The 19,495-nt window shown below is 47.9% G+C and overlaps 7 protein-coding genes and 1 non-coding gene across 8 annotated transcripts; 4 read left to right on the forward strand and 4 right to left on the reverse strand.

The window, feature by feature from the left end:
• Positions 1-444: 444 nt before the first annotated feature.
• I302_103834 lies at positions 445-559 on the forward strand. Its single transcript, XR_002022017.2, has one exon. It is a non-coding gene; the product is annotated as a 5S ribosomal RNA (ribosomal RNA).
• Positions 560-1,162: 603 nt separating this feature from the next.
• On the forward strand, positions 1,163-3,233 carry I302_103835 (uncharacterized protein; the record flags this gene model as incomplete). Its single annotated transcript, XM_019189201.1, has 7 exons — positions 1,163-1,193; positions 1,281-1,328; positions 1,387-1,467; positions 1,548-1,841; positions 1,912-2,315; positions 2,374-2,518; positions 2,578-3,233. 7 exons carry the CDS (start codon positions 1,163-1,165, stop codon positions 3,231-3,233), a joined length of 1,659 nt encoding a protein of 552 aa, XP_019048763.1.
• Positions 3,234-3,421: 188 nt separating this feature from the next.
• Positions 3,422-4,825, reverse strand: I302_103836 (uncharacterized protein; the record flags this gene model as incomplete). The annotated part of the gene is made up of 8 exons (XM_019189202.2): positions 3,422-3,464; positions 3,544-3,622; positions 3,725-3,937; positions 4,001-4,044; positions 4,123-4,177; positions 4,250-4,451; positions 4,539-4,690; positions 4,783-4,825. The coding sequence occupies 8 exons, from the start codon at positions 4,823-4,825 to the stop codon at positions 3,422-3,424; spliced, it is 831 nt and encodes a 276-aa protein (XP_019048764.2).
• A 347-nt stretch (positions 4,826-5,172) lies between these two features.
• Positions 5,173-7,021, reverse strand: I302_103837 (uncharacterized protein; the record flags this gene model as incomplete). The annotated part of the gene is made up of 10 exons (XM_019189203.1): positions 5,173-5,234; positions 5,301-5,361; positions 5,422-5,662; positions 5,739-5,832; positions 5,906-6,152; positions 6,212-6,316; positions 6,372-6,456; positions 6,507-6,714; positions 6,783-6,852; positions 6,917-7,021. The coding sequence occupies 10 exons, from the start codon at positions 7,019-7,021 to the stop codon at positions 5,173-5,175; spliced, it is 1,278 nt and encodes a 425-aa protein (XP_019048765.1).
• An 878-nt stretch (positions 7,022-7,899) lies between these two features.
• On the forward strand, positions 7,900-10,377 carry I302_103838 (uncharacterized protein; the record flags this gene model as incomplete). The annotated part of the gene is made up of 15 exons (XM_065869756.1): positions 7,900-8,090; positions 8,168-8,216; positions 8,274-8,293; positions 8,367-8,378; positions 8,440-8,524; positions 8,599-8,770; positions 8,839-8,889; positions 8,954-9,000; positions 9,058-9,151; positions 9,204-9,531; positions 9,599-9,755; positions 9,824-9,905; positions 9,972-9,986; positions 10,047-10,073; positions 10,154-10,377. The coding sequence occupies 15 exons, from the start codon at positions 7,900-7,902 to the stop codon at positions 10,375-10,377; spliced, it is 1,554 nt and encodes a 517-aa protein (XP_065725828.1).
• A 435-nt stretch (positions 10,378-10,812) lies between these two features.
• I302_103839 (uncharacterized protein) lies at positions 10,813-13,253 on the reverse strand (the record flags this gene model as incomplete). Its single annotated transcript, XM_019189205.1, has 8 exons — positions 10,813-11,348; positions 11,412-11,641; positions 11,709-11,908; positions 11,988-12,128; positions 12,185-12,475; positions 12,543-12,649; positions 12,709-12,832; positions 12,885-13,253. The coding sequence occupies 8 exons, from the start codon at positions 13,251-13,253 to the stop codon at positions 10,813-10,815; spliced, it is 1,998 nt and encodes a 665-aa protein (XP_019048767.1).
• A 522-nt stretch (positions 13,254-13,775) lies between these two features.
• I302_103840 (uncharacterized protein) lies at positions 13,776-15,031 on the reverse strand (the record flags this gene model as incomplete). Its single annotated transcript, XM_019189206.1, has 7 exons — positions 13,776-13,982; positions 14,054-14,115; positions 14,221-14,301; positions 14,381-14,510; positions 14,570-14,624; positions 14,702-14,801; positions 14,875-15,031. The coding sequence occupies 7 exons, from the start codon at positions 15,029-15,031 to the stop codon at positions 13,776-13,778; spliced, it is 792 nt and encodes a 263-aa protein (XP_019048768.1).
• Positions 15,032-16,518: 1,487 nt separating this feature from the next.
• Positions 16,519-19,456, forward strand: I302_103841 (uncharacterized protein; the record flags this gene model as incomplete). Its single annotated transcript, XM_019189207.1, has 6 exons — positions 16,519-16,892; positions 16,971-17,190; positions 17,260-17,358; positions 17,411-17,563; positions 17,619-17,731; positions 17,788-19,456. 6 exons carry the CDS (start codon positions 16,519-16,521, stop codon positions 19,454-19,456), a joined length of 2,628 nt encoding a protein of 875 aa, XP_019048769.1.
• Between the last annotated feature and the right edge of the window lie 39 nt (positions 19,457-19,495).

Below are 19,495 nucleotides of genomic sequence, written 5' to 3' on the forward strand. Positions count from 1 at the left end.
TTATATAGCTTACGCCAGGGAGGTGGTTTGGTAAGATACGTCACTTGAAACGAAGCTCCTTTCTCAAGGTTGACCCGGTGACATGAGTGTATCGAAAATTATGTCAAAGGATAGTCAGTACGATACCTGAGCAAGCGGGTTTCACGTTCCCAAAATGGTTTGACCGTTCATCTTGCGAACGGCAGGATAAGTTTCATCGATAGCTCTGACAAATCCACACTGATATCTCGCTGACAATTGGAAACGACATCGTTCATACTGAGCAGTGGGCTCGTTGATCGAGATTGATTCGTCTTTCGGTCTTTTCCCTTCTTCCCATCCATGTCGCATATTGACTCGGGTCCATCTCAACCAAGCACAACATTCCTTCTATCACCTCAGAATCATCTTCTGCGACACATGACAAAAGGGATATATTGATAGCTATATCGCCAATTTCTCATCTACGGCCATAGAACCTCGAAAATGCCGCATCCCGTCCGCTCTGCGAAGCCATCCGGGGTATCGCTCGGTTAGTACCAAGGTGGGGGACCACTTGGGAATCCCGGGTGCTGTAGTTTTTTTTTGTTTTCGTTCGTGGTAGCCTTATCGTTCTCAGGATGGTAGATCAGAGAGGTATTCATGGATTTTACTCTATTCGTCCGTCTTGATGTTTTGATTGTGAAATGGCGGCGAACTACGATCAGATCGTCGTTGCATGCACTGAACACACATACACCAAAAGGATATCTGTGCGTGTGTGCGCGCGCGTACTACCTAGTGGATAATATCACCGGTTGAACGGTAAAGCGTTTACCCATATCTCCGATTGTGGCACTGAGTTTTTTTGAATTTCCGCTACACTCTCTTATGTTCACTTCACCGTGTTCATGCTCATGCTCATGCACCATTTCATCATCATCATCAATCATTGAACATTAGACATTGATCATCGAGATCATTTAAACATAACATCACTTATAACCCATCTTACTATCTCAACAAACGAACAAGAAGAATCAGGTCAAAATGGGTTAGCACCTATCACACACTGCTCAGGAGTATGCGATGATTGCTAATTGAAACTTGTTTTAACACTCCTCCTTCCGACCTTTTGCCTCTCACGATTATCAACTATGACACTGTTCCGCAATGTATAGCTCCCAAGAAGAAGGCTCAAAAGATGGCTTTGTCCGATTTCTTCACCCAGGATAGTGAGTCGACCGGATACTTTATTGTTATTCATGTCAAACGGATCGGTCTTCACCCCGCATTGAACTGACTAATATGGTCTATCATAGGCGGTGCTGGTGGATCCTGGGCGGATGATATGGACTTCCCTTCTGCTCGTGAGTACTTGCCCTCATCAGGCTTACCAATTGGCCTCCAATTGACGATATCCTCCAGCTGCCGCTCGTGAGAACACCGGTCCCAAGAAGGGTGATCCCGGTTATCTCGATTCCATGCCTGACCGAGCTGCTCGATCATGTAAGTGTCTCACTTGGTCTGGCTCACTCATGAACGTCCCCATGGTAACTCACTCTGACTTGCTGCCTTTGGATGTATAGCTTCCAACTTCCCTGGTGCACCTTCTCAAAGAGAAGAGCTTCCCCTCCCTATCGAGCCTCCTTTCACCGCCTTCGTTGGAAACTTGTCGTATGAACCCGATCTCGACGAAGCTGTCCGAGACTTCTTCGCCGATCTTAGCCCATCAAGCGTAAGGTTAATGAAGGACAGAGACGGAAAGCCCAAGGGATACGGATATGTCGAGTTCCCAAGTCAAGATAGTTTGAAGGAGGCTTTGGGAAGAACAGGTGCTCAGTTGCAGGGAAGGTCTATAAGAGTTAGCGTAGCGGAAGCTGGTGAGTCCATTTACTCGTTTACAGCACTCAATCCACCCATGAAGTACTGATGGGTGCGTATAACACACAGCTACCAACCGAAGAGATGCTCCACCTCCCTCTGCCGCTGAAGAATCCAACCAATGGCGACGAGCTACCCCCTTACCCGCTCGAACCGATGCTCCTACACCCGCTAGACGAACTTCCTCATTCTCTCCTGCCGAACCTGGACCTGAGCGAGATTGGTCAGCTGCCAGAGGGGCAAGATTCACGCCCGCTCCTCCTGCCCCATCTAATGAATTCAGAAGAGATAGCTCAGGTGCTGGAAGAGCTAGAGAACCCCCTGCTCCTACTGCTGCGGACGAGGTGAACCAATGGAGAAGCAACAAACCTTTAGTAGAACCCAAGGCCGGCTCAAGGGATTTACCTCCCCATCAACGTGGTGCTGAGGCCTCGGGTCAAAGTAGTCCTGGGTTGGCTGATACCGAGAACACAGTGAGTAGTTGGCTGATTCGTTATGTACCCGAGCGGGACAGCTGATATACGTTTTCAGTGGTCTCGAGGAACCAAATTGAGAACTCCCGCTGCTGAAGTACCACCTGCTCGATCATCTACCCAATCACCCAACGAAGAGAAAGACTGGAGATCACCTAGACCAACTCCCGCTGCCAGTCAACCGGGAAGTAACGACGGCGAGAGTGAGTAAACTGAATTGCCATCGCACAATGGATATGATAGCTTATCTGGTCTATCATAGGCCCTAAACAACCACCCGCCCCTCTTGAAAGGAGACGACTCCAACTTGCTCCTCGATCCGTTCCCGCTACTCCCTCCACCGCATCCGTCGAATCAGATTCCCCCTCCGGTAAATCTTCGATCTTCGGTTCTGCTAAACCTGTCGATTCCGCCGCCAGAGAAGCCATAGCAGATGCCAAGCTCGCTCAAAGAGAGGAAGAGAGGAAGAAGGCCAGAGAAGCGGAGATCGCTAAGAAGAGGGAGGAGGACGAGAAAGCTAAAGCGTTCGCTGAAGAGAGGTTGAATTCCATTAAAGCTGCTCAAGAGAAGGCTCAGGCTCAGGTATCGGGTGGTAAACCACAAAGCCAACAAGGTCAACAGAGATATCCACCTAGAGAAAGAGAGACTTCTGGTGCCGGTGGGAATAGGAAACCTCATCCTCATCGAAAGGGATCGACTGAACCTAAGAAGGATAATGAGGGTTTCGAGGCTGTCACCAGTAAGAAAGGGAGCAACCCTTCTCCAGCTGCTTCTGGTGCTCAGGCACCCAAGAGAGATGCTACCACGAGGCCGGCATTCTCTTTTGCCGCTGCTGCTAGAGCTGAGGGAAGTTTCGTAGAAGGTTCGGAAGATGTCGTTGAGGAAGCTGCGAAAGGTGTTGAGGAGGTTAAGATTTAAGGGAGGTGAGGGTCATGTAACTTGTTATATTGTGTTTACGAGGGGGATGCACCATAATATATGATTCACTGGGTCGTACTGGACTTCTCACGCTGTGCATATCTTCACTACATGTTGTACATATCCATTTGACATCGACCTATTTGGCAGGCATCCTGAAAATAGAAATCTGCTTCGTTTGATTCGAATTAGTTGAAGTATTTGGAGATGAAGTCGGTGGTATCTTTGGTGCTGCAAACGGTAAGATACGATTTATGAGTCGTAAATCCCACCCAACCGGTTTCATCCATACATCCAAAGTCACACTCACACTTCCTCCTTTTGACCCTTCTCTTTCCCATTCTCCATATCTCCTCTTACCGAGAAACCATGGACGGCGTCAGGGTATTCTGTACGATGAGAGACGGATGAGCACGAGTACGTTTCCACGGTTGATATTTCAGTTACTAATCGGGGTCTCTCTTATTTGACGATGATGATGATGGACTCACTCTTAACAACCAACTTATCACCCAAATTCCCTTTCAAGATCCCCTCGACCTCATCCAGGGCATCATCAGTCATCATAGCGTCTGCGGTCCCCTTGAATATGGCCACAGGGACTTTGGTGATTGGCTTGACATCGTCATTGACGAGGAAGGAAGGGTGGGTAGCTACTGCTACGTCTACTCTGGCGGGCGAGTCGTCCTGGGCGAGAACGAGGGCTACAAAGTGATATAGGTGAGTCTAGTCATGACGATACGAGGTTCAGTATAAAGGGAACCCACCGTATCGACCACCCCAGCAGTATCCGATGGTAGCGATCTTACCTCTGGACACGCAGTACAATCAGCATCTGTATCTACGCTGAGGTAGTCTGTAGCATGCTACTCCGGAGTAGGTCACTCACGTCGAAGGGTCAGCTCTAAGAGCTTTGAAAAAGTTCTCGATAATAGGTTTGGAGACTGAGCAGCGTGAGAAGAGAGTTCAGTATATTACCGTTTGACTATAGTCGGTTAATTGACCGGATGACTGACCTGCCTCTCTGTGCTTGGTGATCCAAGGGCCCATAGCAGCGGCCATCTTAGCTGAATCGACAGCTTTGGAAGCTACCGTAGCTTCAGCTTGTACTCTGAGGTTGGGTACGATAGCGTTAAGGAGGTTATGATCTATGGCGTCTCCCTCGAGGAAATCGGGGAGAAGGACTTTCCAGCCGTTACCGGCGTACTCGTCTGCTACCTATAGACATCAGAATTAGACTCGTTAGCTGTCCACCTGAACACAAAACTCTACAATGGAGGTGTTTTGGGACAGGGCAAAACTTACCAACTTGGTATTGACGAGATCCACACCGAAGATATCTGAAATGAGCACCACGACATTTTGTTTTCCTTCAGCAGGGGGTTTGGGGTTGGATACATAGGTTCGTAGACCGTGGAGAACTTCGAATGAACCGAGGGGTTCACCTTGGTGAATGTCTAGATGGATGCAGGGGGAATCAGCGGTCATACGAGATTGAAAGATTATAGGCAAAGTGGTGCTCCCGAGTCGCGGACTAGTTCATACGCACGGCCGGTGATACAGCAGGGAGAAACGGTAGTTTGTTCGGACATCGTGCTTTCCTTTCTTTAGCTAGTCTTGTAGATATGCTTGTGAGATTCGGTAAGATGTTTGATGAGACAGAATGGACAAGAGGATGAAGGTGGAATAGGATGCATATCAAAGGTCAATTTCAGATTGATTTTACGAGTATTGAATGGGTGAATGGGTTACTATCCGCTGGGTCACTTTCAATCGCCGATTGACGTCATACAGTGTAATCCTCATCTTTTCGGTGCTAGAGACGATTCAAACGAAAAAACGAACTAGTACCGTATGTATATGTGAACACATGCATATGCATATACATCATTATAGCTACAAATCCCGTAATCGATTCCAACAAACCCATGCACACCTCTTACTTCCCTTGCTGGATCTTGAGAAGTTCGTTGGAAAATTCAACAAGGTAGTAATCGGCGTCTGTTTTGGGCGAGCGCGTCAGCATTAGCGATATCCCCGAGCTTTTGTGCGGAGGAACACACTCACAGACTAGACCGTGGTCCATGATTTTTCGCTTTGAAATTGGATTACCAACAATAGTGGAGTGCTGTGAGGATAAGTTTGCATCAACACAGATTTCCCCACTCATAACATACTGTGAACTCACCTGAAGTAGAGTTTCCCATCCATCTTTTCCAAAGTCCACTTCCCCGTTCTCTTTCAATGTAGCAGTGGGAGTCAAACACTCTCTGATTGTATCTTGGACAAGTTTCACAGCTCGGTTGAGATATCCTTCTGCAGCGGTCTTATCTGTAGGGAGAAGCAATTTGTATAACCAGAGCATACCCACCGCTGTGATCACACCGGCAGATGCGTCGTATGGACATGGTTTGGGAGCTTTGAAGTCCCTAAAGTCAAAAAATCGTCAGAGGTCAGCTTCCACGTAAAATCTGGTTTTGAATGAAGTGGGCAGAGAGGACGTACCACTCAGGAACACCTGAGGGACCAAGAAGGGATATGAAGACGTCGGTGAGTTTCCGAGCGGTATCAATGAAATCTTGTCGACCTGTTCTCAATGCTACCAAAGATCTCACAGATCATCAGCTCGCTTCTTGGTGGACTCCGACAAAGCAATACGAGACCGTACCCACCGCATTGGCCATACCCGTAGATAGCCCACGCCTGACCCCTAGACCAGACACTTTCATTCGCATAACCCTGTGCTGTCCGCAATTCAATTGGTAATCCAGTGTTTTGGTCGAAATTCGCTACGTGATAGGTAGTATAGTCTTTTCGGACATGTGAAATCAGGGATTTTTCAGCTTGATGGGTCGCTACCTTTGCGTATCGTTCGTCTCCGGTCAACTTGGTGGCTTCATACAGTAAATCTAGGTTCATCTGTCCATCATATCGTCAGAACCTCTTCGCCCGATAGACAAGGAGATGCAAGGACTTACCATGTTATCTATAATGACTAGGTAGTGCTGATCCTTCTTCTCTTCCGTATAATTATGACCATCCTCTACGAAGGTCATGGAATCCCAACTCCTTATACATCCAGCCTACAATCAACCGCACATCAGTCTTTGTACCCTTGTTGGAGCTGGGGTGACTCACAGAGGGATTATACCTATCTACCAGACTTTCCGCAGCATCTATCAAAACCTTCTTCGCTTCCTCGTCGCCCGTCATTGCGTAATCCCTACACATCACTGATTAGCGACTAATTCCCTCCGTCGTATCATCACTCACTTCCCATATGAAAGCTGGAACCTAAACCCCTGATCGTGGTTCGGACTAGGTCTAGCCTGATACTTGAAGTCCGCTTGCCATCTTCTCGCTAATTTGATCAAATCCTCCTTGGAATAATGAGGGTCGATTGACGATGGGTCTAGTTCGGCTCGTTCGGCGAGTAACCATAATGTACCAGGGAAGAAACCTTGCGTCCATGCTTTGGCATCTACAATGTTATCTTAGTCAGTCAACCTGCCCCCTTGTAATGCAATGGTGAAGTCCACTCTGACCTACTCTGAGAACAGTGATAGCTGTTTGGTCCGCCTGGTACTGTGTATTCTGGCGTCCGACTTGGTGGTGGGCCCTAGATCATACGTCTCGGCGTCAGATAAGTCTTTCGCACAGAGTAAGACACCTGCTGGACTCACGTTAGGATCCGTATCGTATTTCTTCGCTACTCCCACTACTTTCACTGACAGCGCAGGGTCGTATAGCTCTTTGACGGGTGTGATGAGGTTGATATTCTGGGACATACTGACACGATGCAATTTCTTTTGATGGATTGACGATACCATTTGTTCCTATAACAAATGTCTGATTGAGATGAACGGCTAAGAATTGTCGTCTTTCTCGTCATCCACCATGAGATTATAGAGGTCACCTAGCCCAGCGGTCCGTATCGGACATAAGCGAAAACGGGGCCGGTGGACCGAACATTGTTGTTGTCGTCGTCATCAGTCGCAGCCAGCAGTCAGTCAGATAGAAAGGAGTAATGCAAATATCGTAGCGAAGAGAGACGGCCCGGCAAAGAAGATCATCTGACACTCAAATCGAGCTAAAACAGGTCGTACACACAACATATGTCCTGTCTTTCCGAGATTTCACCGAGGCCCCATGGTCCCACATGGGGTTTATCCAGAGAATCTTGCGTCATTCTGATTTCTCTTGATGCTTGGCACTAGAACATTTTCTTTCGTCCTTCAGACATTCCTCAGCGTTGATAGCTCGGTGAGATCACGTACCGACCCAATTGGCGCTAAAATAGACTGGAAAGAGACTTTGAAATCGCTGTGACTTTACTTGAGGGCACGGCTGCGCGGGTAGATGCTCGGAGCTCGGTGATACAGGTGCGATAGCGCTGAGAAAACATTGCAATCCTCGTCATATGTTGTTATTCTTCCCATCTGATGCTGTTGGATTCATTGGGACACAGATCGATTGAGCGATCATTTGTTGTGATGCATCCGCCTTGTCGGCCCGGCTTTAGTCAGTCGTGCGTACCATATCATGATCGATGATCTTGGATAACCAAACAAGAAGTTGTTCCTTTCCCCCTCTCAAATCCATCCATTCACCCTTGAGTCATCACTGTACATGGGCTTATAGACCGAAAGTCAATTGCACCGAGACGATGTCAAAGAAAGACGATATCACCACTCAACACTTCGAGAATGCTCGAGATGCATATCCAGACGACGATGTTCTCAAGACCGACAGGGACCGTCATGAAGTTGCGGACGATGAGGCTAGAAACTATGTTAATCCGGATCTGGTGATCTCCGATGATGAGAGCAAGAGGATGAGACGAAAAATCCACAGAAGGTATGTCACTGCGCTTTGAACAAATATAGACGACGAGCCTCAAGTATGGAGGTATGCTGATTTTCACATCACTGCAGGGTCCTGCCGTTGATGTGTTTAGCTTATATTACTCAAGCGATGGACAAGGTAAGCACATGGCACACAGATATGCAGGTTCTGTTGCTGACTCTGGACATTTCAAAGGGTACCCTCGGACCGGCTTCGTGAGTCTGTACTACAGTCAAGATGCAGAATCATGAACAACGTGTACTGACCCTGTCATCTCGCTTGTTATAGTATCATGGGCTGGTAAGTCTCTGCAAGTCGGTTCGCATCCGCCGTAGGAATCTAATCACCTCAAGTTTTATAGGATTGACGATGTAGGGGCGAAGAACAACGACTACGCCCTGACCAGTACATTGCTATGGTGCGGCATCATCGTCGGTGAACCTATCGTAAGTCGAATCTGCCCCATGACTTCACACCTTCTTGACCAGTGAACATGGGCTGATATGAGACTATATACTAGGCAAACCAACTCGTCCGAAGGTTCCCGCTCGGTAAACTCCTCGGATCAGCCATGATAGTCTGGTCAGGTCTTCTCATGGGCTTGACCTTCTCCCTAGCTATTCCCCCCGTATTTGCTATTCGATTCTTGTTAGGTTTCTTCGAAAGTCTTTTCGGTCCCGTACTGCTCTCTAGTAAGTACACACAGGCCCAAAAGACGTATCGGAGAAACAGACTGATCGGGTGGTCACTCTCATTACAGTCACGGTACAATGGTATCTGAAGGACGAACAACCTTTCGTCAGCTCTATCTGTAAGTCGTCTAGTTCTGTTATCGCTCGGATTTGCATATTCACATACCCTTCGTCGCTATGTAGGGCAGAGTATGTTAGGCAGTAGTCAGGCTATAATGAGTTTGTTTGGCGTAAGTACAGGTCTTGAACGGCTCCTTCAACCAATTAGTGGCTGAACCATCTTTCAGTACGCCTTCTACCATCTTCAAAACAAGAAGGGGGGTTTGCACGGCTGGCAATGGATGACAATGACTGTATCGCTCTTCTCATTCTGTTCGGCGCGTAAGTCCTTCTTGAGATGGAAGCAGGGCAGTTTAATATCCTTTCCTTTCAGTGGTAACATTCCGATTCCTCCCCGACAGCCCTGCCAGGGCTAGGTGGCTGTCCGAAGAGGAGAAGACCCGGTTTATCGAAAGGGTACGATCGAATAATCAAGGTATCAAACACAAGGTGTTCAAGAAGACTCAGATCTGGGAAGCGGTGTCTGACCCTTATACATACCTGTTGTTCCTGTTGGCTTTCTTCAATACCTTGGTGGTCGGGGGTATCAACACCTTCAACGCCATTTTGATTAATCAGGCTTTCGGATTCAGCGTTTTGGATAGCCAGCTGCTGTCCATTCCGCTTGGGTTCATGGTCGTGATTACCTACATGTTAAATGCGTGAGCAACTCCTTTCAGATGGGAATGGAGACCCGAGATACGATACTGAACAACCTGAGCTTTGCAGATATCTCGTCACCAAAACGAAACAGACTCTTTTGGTGATGATATGCACTGTCGTCCCCAATATCGTCGGAACGATCCTGTTAATTTGCATTGCCCCAGGAAGCGGCACAAGGGGAGTCCTGATCTTTGGGTTTTATTTGATGCAATTCTTCCAATCGGTATGTGGCAAAGTCAAAATCTTTCAAAGGAGGGGCAAACATATTAATCTTTTTGTGCGGTTTTTCAGTGTAACCCTTCAATTTTCTTGATGTTGTCACGCAACTCTGCTGGACAGACTAAGAAGTCCTTCACCTACGCTACCACGTACAGTGAGTTTACCTACCAACAATCGAGACGTCCCGACAGAAGCATTTTGCTAACCGAAAAATCTTCAGTTGCTTGGGCAGGTGGTACGTTCCCTTCTTTTCCCTTCGTTCCGGAATTTCTCTGATGATATATTTGACCAAAAGGTAATGCATGTGCAAGCCAATTGTTTCGCGAGTCTATTCCTCTCCAGCTTCCAACATGGATATCATAGCGTGAGGTCCACTTTCTGACACAGTTATTGGTATTGCAGAGGCCCGGTGGGCCAAAAGATACATACCCACATTGTATATCCACCTCGGATTGTACGGAGGCTTCATCATCACCTGTCTGGTCACTCGGATCCTCCTTGTCAGAAGAAACAAGAAGAAGATCGCGGCTCAAACGGGCGAAGATGGCACTGTCGTCAATGTCAATGCTAGGGCGTTTGAGGATCTCACTGATATCGAGAACCCAGATTTCAGATATTCCATTTAGATCGAACAGATCGTGCGGTGGAGTCAAAGAAGGGCCTGGGGCTGAATGTGCATCAGGACGCTGCTTGCGACAGGTGTTAGATCAGGAAGAGAGAAACGAATAACGAGTTGCCGTGTTTTGGAGAGGGGGTCATTGAGTAACATGGTGTTAGATTGTCTTCGAACTCTTATGCTCGAGTCCATTAATACTTTTAACGTGTTCGTATATGTACCGTATGTTTCTCTTGAGCATGTATGGACAGTGCTTGCTGGATGCTGAATCGAGTTAGACCTGAGACATGATGCATACTGACATCTTCATGCTCGTCTCCCTCCCCAGCAGAATACGATTAAACTGGGTTAGCGCTTCTTTCTCGTTTAAGCCAGCATCACGAACCTTCATCAGAACATGACGTCGCTTCGTACAAATACATGAGTAAAAATCTTTCGGAGCGGCTCAAACAATCCCAAGAGCGTTCTTGAGCTCTTCGACATCCTTATAGCCCTTCTGATCTTCCTCCCACCCTTTCAACCACCCCTTCGTTTTCAACCCCTCAGCTTCAACAAAAGGCAATGCCCATACTCTTGTAGCTATCCATTTCTCCTTCTCTCCAGCTTTGAGCTCATGGAAGATAGTAGGCAATACCGTCCTGGGACTGATCAAATTGGTACTACCATCGACATCTTCCATACTCCCGTTTCCACCATCAGACGGCAGAAGGTTGATCACCCCCGATACGCCCTTTCGAGATACTGCCACTGCGGCTCTTTCAGTTGAGATTCGTCCGGCAACTCCTTCCTCTACTTTACCAAGTACGGGTATACGTCGTTCAGAGCCCTCCGGTCCGAAATGCGAGTGAATGGCGAATCCTGAGTCGGCTAGCTTGAGATCACGGTTGAAAGAGGATGAAATGGAGATATGGTGGATACGAGTGTGGTATGGCTTCGAGGTGGTTGAGGGAGGTACAAGCCAAGTGGTAATCTCAACTTCGGCTGAGCGTCATACACCCTGTCAGCTGATGTCGACGCAAGTCTGATAAGACAGCTACTACTCACGCCAAGGATGCCATCTACATTTCAGCACGCCATTATCGCTAATTCCAAGATGTTCAACCTTGTATGGGACTTTCCATTTCACTCCTCCATCATCTGACAGCGCCAATACAGAGTCGGGAGCATGTTGTTGGAAATTTACTGCCCCGGTGGGGACGGAGAACCCGAAAGAAGCGGAATAGGCAAATTTGTTGTATTTCTCTGCGGTATGTCGGAGAGGGAATCCAACGTTTCTGGAAAAGGCCGCATCAGGTTATAAGTCTATGCGATATTTAATCAAGTCAGACCTGGGGTACTCACGTTCCTCCATTGAGCAAGTATGTATGCCCTGCAGAATGGGTGAACACCTGCATCCACGGTTTGACGGCTGTCCAGGGCTTTTCAAGTAGTTCAGCGGGGTATGGTCCCTCCTTTGCTGACCAGAAGGGATGCGAGGCGGGAAGAGCGAGGATGAAGAATGATTTTAAAGCCCAGTAGGGGGATTGGGGAGAGTTATAGTCCTATGACATCTTTATCAGTAAAACTCAAGCTCATCGCGTTCAACAAAATCGTCGTGTGTACGCAAAAGGTAGGACCTACCTCGCTCATGAATAACGAAGGGTATGCCCAACCGATGCTTAAAGATCCATCCCGATTGAACACCTGGGGCTTTTGGGTGAACCACCTAATATTTCGCAAGATCATCCCCCTGATTACTCCCCAAGTGAACGGTGCGGGCAGCTGTTTCATCGTTATTTTTTAGACTAGAATAGACGATGGAAGAAGTGTTCACTCACCTCGAGCTCGTCATAAGCCACAGCTGCAAAGAACGAGCTAACAGCGAATCTGTATGTCATACTTCTTCCAAACGGTATACCAGCACCATCCGGAGCGAACAAGTTGATCACATTAGGTAGATTATCCCTCGCTCTTTTACGATACTTCTCTGCTCGTTCGGGATCAGCCAGCTTGGGTGATCTGGAAGTGATAGCTGCGTAAAGTAGCGAGTAGAAAGGTATAGCGAATGAGGTGGCGTAGTAATCGTATGCTCCAATTGCCGGATCTTGAGGGAAATCCGATGGGAAACCCTAGCAAATTTAGATCAGTACATGCTTGAGTGGGATAAGCATGGTGATGTAAAGATAGGTAGCTCACATGTTCACCATAGAACGACTCCATGAATTGCAACTCGTCATCTATCGACTTTTGGTCGTATTCTGCATCAACAGATTTCAAACCGAGATTGACCAATACTCTAAAGACTGTACATTCCTCGCCCATCAGCCGAAGTGCAGGAAGTGATAGGGTTGAGAACACTTACATCGCCAGTTATTTGTAGGGAAGACTCTACCATTACATTTGAGTAACCACTCATTCACCCTCTTCTTCGCTCCTGGGGATAAGGGATCCCAAAACGTCCCTGGTGCTATAGCCAGCGAAATCCCCTATCCTTGCAGTCAGACTTAGACGAGTTACCGAGTTGAATAGATCACTCACAACAGCGGCCATCTCCACAAACCGTTGATCCCAATCCGTATGATCCCCCCAGTACTCATTTTCTTTGCTTTTATCCGTACCAGCTTCCAACCCTTCTCTCCACTTCTTACCCAGTTCTGTCAGTAGCGGATGATCCGGATCAGACGCCATGAGCGGTGCGAGACCCCACAAAGCTCGAGCATACCCCTCCATCTCGGCTGCGACGGAATCGAAGTGCGTACCCGTATGACCCAATGTTACTCTCGCACCGCCCTCTGATTGGGCGTCAACCAGGGGGACAAGCAGGTCCGAGAGAAGTTGGATTAGGTCATCGCGGGTGTGGACTGGGTTGGAGATTATAGATTGGACTTGCGGGGTGACTCGAGGCATCTTGCTCGAGATGTGGAATCTGCTTAGACAGTATGTTGGTCAGAGTGATGTTTTCAAGGACGCTTTTGCGATGATTTTACGTGAAAGGTATGAGCGAGTAGCCATAATGGAAGGTTAACCAGCTTGCGTCTGATATACAGGATTTGACCATGACATGTATCTGGGATGCGACGCTTGGCATCGGTACGACAACAGTCCTAGTCTCGTTCCTTCACGTTCGGTCAACCCGGCACCGGACTGTCGATCATGTGATTGAGTTTCGCATTTGTCCGATATTCCAGATATTCCCAAGGTCGATCATCAGTCGGACCGGACCAGTGGACACATCACAATTGTCGCAGATGAATGCATAGAACGATCCCCAATAGGAGTATAGAACTACGTAGACTGTCTAGACAGAAGAAAACTTCACCAAAGCCCAAAATGAGTGAAAAAGAAACAGGAGGTTACGAGGGTAGATCGCGTTTCAAACGTTAAGGCGGATCGAAAGGTGACATCTGAGAAGAATCCGCAAGGGTGACTCTACTCAGAAGGTCTGACGGTGAACCTATCAGCCCGTTTGGGCACAGGAGCCTCAGTAGCCAACGCCCTCCTCAGATCAGAAGCTTTGACTTGTCGTCTGACGACATCCGGATTCTGCCTCTTCCTTCTGGTGAAAGTTGGATCATAATGGTTTGTACAGAGCTGGACGGGGCAGCCGACATCCCCTTGCGTGTATAGAGTTCCGTCCTGAAATGCGATTTGATCAATGTCAACATGAAGCTCTGTTCGAAAGCAGTTCAAGGTCAAATACGACGTACGGGCTTGTAGAAACAGGATCCGATGGAATTGAATTCACATTCGTAGGCCAGGGAGTTGGCAGCTAGAGTGAAAATGGAATGTAGGCGTCAGCAACGGTTGCTCTTCTCTAGGCAGTAGCCGGATATATATGATGCTGTTCTGGCTCGGGATTGTAAGGGCGACTTACTAGTCGAAGCAGGGGATTGCTTGTAGATTGTGGCACGGTATAAATCTCCATCATCATTTGGGCAGACATAGAGAGGTTCAGCTATTGTAGGTCATTTGTTCTACAAGTCAGCTTTCTATCCTTGATTCATCATTTGCGCAGGAAATCATCGACGACTCACTCCAGCCATCGTTGTTTGCCGCTACACCGGTCGAGGGGGCGGGCACAGGCGCCTTGTCAGGTGCTTTGTACGCTACGTTGGAGTATGTTGGACAGTCTGCGTCGAGTCCCGTTCCGTATCTTGTAAGACTCTGCAATCCGGTCAAATCAGTATATATCCTTTCTCTCGGTGGAAAAAGAGAGGACTCACTGGGCTACTGGCATACGCGTAGTAAGAGCAATAATCATTTGGACCGGTTCCGTAACTATAAGTCAAGCATACGCAAAATCCGATCGCTCAAGATAAGCCATCAAGTCCTCGTGAGGGAAAGGGGCAACTTACTAGCAGAATTGATATATCGACCAATCGTCTCTTGTAGACCCGAACCCATTCCTAACTTCCACTTTCGTCAAGGCTTTTCCAGATTTAGTCGTGGACAGACCTGCGATCATCATGAGCTATTGTCAAACTCCGAATCGGTGGAGCCGAAGGGATGCAAGGGGATGAATACTCACACTTGTCTTGGTAGTAAGTTTCAGGTTGTTCGATACTTGGACACGTGTATTCGGTAGTCCCATCACGACTTAGTACGAAAGTTTCACCTGCCTGTGCCATGACTTGTTGCACAGCGATAGCGGACAGGAGGACGGTCAATATGGAAGTGGAGAGCATGTTGAATATGAGTATGTTCTTCAGAGTAAGCGGCTTGTGCGAAGAGAAAAAACAACCATTCTTCAAATGGCATTCCATTTATGTACATTTTGCCTCTCGACCAACCTCCTCTGTATTCTTGTGATGATGGGTTGTTTACAACTATGGCGTTGAGCCTCACTCCTGAGCCGATTAACCTTATTATTCCTACTTTCATGAACCGCAATGCAATATCACTGGAACTGTAGGTGCAGATCCATCACAGGGACATTGACTTTGTAAGGTCTGCTTGATGCGATGGCGCCAACGCCAATAAGCGGCAAAGATCGATACAACCGCACTGTACTGCAAATTCACCGATGTTAGGAATGTACTGGACCGTGTGTCCAAGCATGTCTCTTATAAAGATGATATGCTTTACCCATCGTCCTGAGGTACATGCACGATCAGTTGGAATCATTCACGTAAAACAAGCCGCAGAAGTGTTTGTCACCTTTTGTTATGCAAATCAGGCACGCATGAGATCCCGAGCCGAAAAATCAACAAACAACTTTGGGAGATTGTTCGAAAGGAGCTGGAGCGAATATAACATCTCGGTATCGTTTGTATAGTGTCTATATACTCATAAGCCTGCACAGTGCAAAGTGAAGTCGTCCTGATATTAAACCATTTCTCATCCTTCGAAATGTACAGATCATAGAAAGAGAGCATGGGCAACTTTCCTGCATTCGCGTTGGGAGTATGTTGATGAAATGGCGTGAAGCTGCCTTGAGCACGATCACCTTTCGTTCTCGGTTCACCACACAGTGTCACAAATGCTGATGCCTCGCACACCACCGAGGTCAGGTGGATTCATTGCGCGGAGGATAGATGAAATCATTCAGCCTTGGAATACACCTCATACCTAAATGCAGGAATGAAATGATGGAGGAGCTGCCTCGTCCAGTCACGTGACGTTTCAACACGTGTTATGCACACGGTTTGGGTCCGTCTTAGGCGTTGTGAGATATGATGTCCGTTATGAGGTGGAATTGCTGGAAACGATGAACAACATCAAAGTACATCTCACTCCCAACACACAACAGTAACACCGAATTTTAATCTGGTACAAACAATAAGCTCAGCTCGTCTAGCCCATCATAATCACACGATACACCGGCTAGAGAAAGGGAGTGGCGAGGTCGTGTCCATCACTCACTTTACACGCATTTATAGAAAACTTTATCTGCAAGTTCACAGCAACCAGCAACAATATCGCTTTCAGATCACTACGGCAGTAACTGGAGAAAAGGTCGCACAATAGGCGCTCTCTCTCATACTATACATCAAGCATACGCAAGTAGCTAGATCCTTCAAGAAGTAGAGAAACACGCACTGAAGAATCTGGTCTTTCTATCAACCCTACCTCGTTTGTCGTTTTACGAGTATCTCAACCTCTTTTGGGGTCGTTATTGCTTTGACAACGACTTATCCTCGAAAATCAAAATTCATCTCTCTTGCTCTTAAAAATGACTACTATTCCCATACCGCTACCTTTTGAAAAAGGTAGAGATAGGGAGAGGGAACTTCCTCCCCATCTTAACAATCAATTCTACAATCCTGCTTCCTCTCCTTCCTTCTCTTCTCCCGCAGCTTCCTCTTCTTCGACTCCTATACCGTACCACCCCACAGCTCTCCCTTCGAAGCTCAATGATCAGCAATCTCTAGAAGGGGCTGATTATCACGACAACGAGGATCCCTCGGTCGGACAGGAGGAAGAGGAGAACATCTTCAGAGACATGAGCTGGGAAGAGATTCTAGAGGACCTCAATGCGAGGTTCCTGATCAACCTGCCAAGGGAGGAGATGAGTCTGGTGAGAGTATACTGGCAAGCTGAACAAGCGTGAGTGGGATATCTTGACTGTCTTACCACACAAGTATTCATCATACAGCTCATGCTGATACCAATGTTGTCCCTTAGTCACTGGTTCTACGAAGATTACCTCCGTCCCCTGAACCCCTTGCTCCCCTCACTGAGTCAACGCAACTTCACTCGCATCATCATCGAGTCCTCACCTCTCTATGCATCGCTTATGGCTCAAGGCGGGGTAGACTATGATCAGGTGTGGGAAGAATATTGCAGCTACAAAAGGATGGTTCCTTGTTGCGGTGGTATCTTGATAAACAAGGATGGGGATAAGGTATGTGATCCTTCATCGCTGTCTTCAAGAGACAATCGAAGCTTACCCTCAGCTCTCATCTGTTGTCAGTGCTTGATGGTAAGAGGCTACAAGTCAAGTGCCGGATGGAGTTTTCCCAGAGGGAAGATAAATCTTGAGGAATCGGAAGAAGCATGTGCTATCAGAGAAGTGAGTTCAATCGTCGTCTCAGGTATACCTAGCTGATAGATCTCTTCATCAGGTGGAGGAAGAAACGGGGTTCGACCTCACAGGGATGATACATCCTACGGATAAAATCAAAACCCACATCAATGCTCAGGAAGTCACCATGTTCATCGTCAAAGGCATCGACGAAAATACAGTGTTCAAGACTCAAACTAGGAATGAGATCGGCGTGAGGGATCCCGCTATTCGCTGTATGATTCAACGCTGACAGACGAGGTATTTAGGCTATCGAATGGGTCAGATTAGCGGATCTACCAACTTGGATAAACAAGAAAGGTCCCAAGAAGACCGGAGGTAATGGTCAAAAGAAGTTCTACAATGTAACTCCCTTCGTGACGTGAGTGTGACAAATTCTCCTTCACAGGCTCTGTAGTGACTGATGTTCCTGCCTAGCCCACTCAAGCAATGGCTTAAAGGCCATGGTATCGACCCATACATGAAGCCGAAGAAGAAGCCACAACCCGCTCCTTATCGTGACTTACAACCTTACCAATTCGAGTCCCCTTCCCCTCAGCCCGCTTCACCAGTTCCATCTCGAGGCACATCAGCTCTCGATCATCTTTTTGCTAGATTCATACACAAACAGGAAGAGGAGCTGTCCGCTCCTAATCAACAAGCAATAGTCGGAAGCGACAACAAAGCTGGATTGGAAAGATTGTTCGGGAACTTGAACGTGCTTAAGGAGGAAGAGGAATCTCTCCCTCACAGATATGACGGGATAAGCGATCAGGAGAGACAGAAGAAGGAGGATAATGAATTAGCGCGATTGTTGGGTGGAGTTGGTATCGCTCAAACACCTGCACCTGAACCAGCAAGACCTACACCTTCCACCCAGAAACAAAGTAACCTTCTCGCCATGCTCAACGCTCGTCCTTCTGCATCGACTACTCATTCGCATCCACAACATCCTCAATCCCCAGCAAGTCCCGCTAAGCCTCATCAAGCGAAACTCCTATCGATGATCTCTGCTCACCCGCCTGACCATGGTAATAATCAGACCCCTTCGAAACCAATGTCATTACCGACATCTCCTCGACCGCCAAGCCCCACGGAGGAAGCTCAACGACAAGCTAAAGCTCGGGCTCTCCTTGACATGACTCTTGCTGGTATCGGCATCGATGTACCTGCCAACTCAGCACATCAGATCGAAAACATGCACGCTCCACACTCTGATTTTCTCCCTCCTCTACCCCAACCCGGTTCTGCTGGTCGGACCAGTAACACGAGCGGCAGTAGTGGAACGAGGATCACGCCTCCTGGTCAAATGAACATGCCACCCATTCATCAACCTCCACCACCCACTTATACTCATAATCAAGGGTACCGTCCAAACACCCAGCCGCCCGTTGGAGGATATGGTCCGCCCCGCCCGCCCGCTGGACCGATCAATCAGTCGCAAGGTGTCTTTGGAGGAAGTCCCAACCGATCTTCCCAACCTCCCCCACCTCCACCTTACGAAGCAGCTTCCCACCCCCAAGTTCGAAGTGCCACGCTCGATTATCCTTCCTATGTCGGACCTGTCAATCCGAGTCATGATCAGCGACCAGGTGTGAACATGACCATGTATCAGAGTGGTGTCAATCCCGCCCGTCCACCTGGCCTCACCAACTTACAGACCTCTCAGTCCTTTCGACCCACCTCTAACCCTCTGCCTGGTCCTGGGAATTACGGTTTCAATTATGGCAATGTGCCTAGCAACGGACCCCACCATCATGTACAAGGTGGTTTCGTACCTCCTCATCCAAATTACCCTAATCATAATCAACCTTATCAACCCCGACCTCCTATGGGCGTGGGCGTGGGAGTCGGAGTGAACGGTCCGCTAAACCAATCTAATCAAGGTGGATATCAACCGCAACCACCCTTTCCACCAAACATGCCCCCTCCACATTCCGTTCCGAATCAACAACCCCAACAACAATACGGCAATCAACGAGGTAGTCCGCCCAAACCTCAGAATATGAACAATCCAAATGTGTTCCATCCTGTACCTAGACCTCCGCAAGGTCAGGGCGCAGCGTTGTTGGCTATGATCAATAATGGAAACACTCAAGGGAGGTGATTGTACTAATATACAGGTGTGGGCGTGGACCATTCCACT

This window comes from Kwoniella bestiolae, chromosome 2, assembly GCF_000512585.2.
Source record: "Kwoniella bestiolae CBS 10118 chromosome 2, complete sequence".
Lineage (NCBI taxonomy): Eukaryota > Fungi > Basidiomycota > Tremellomycetes > Tremellales > Cryptococcaceae > Kwoniella > Kwoniella bestiolae.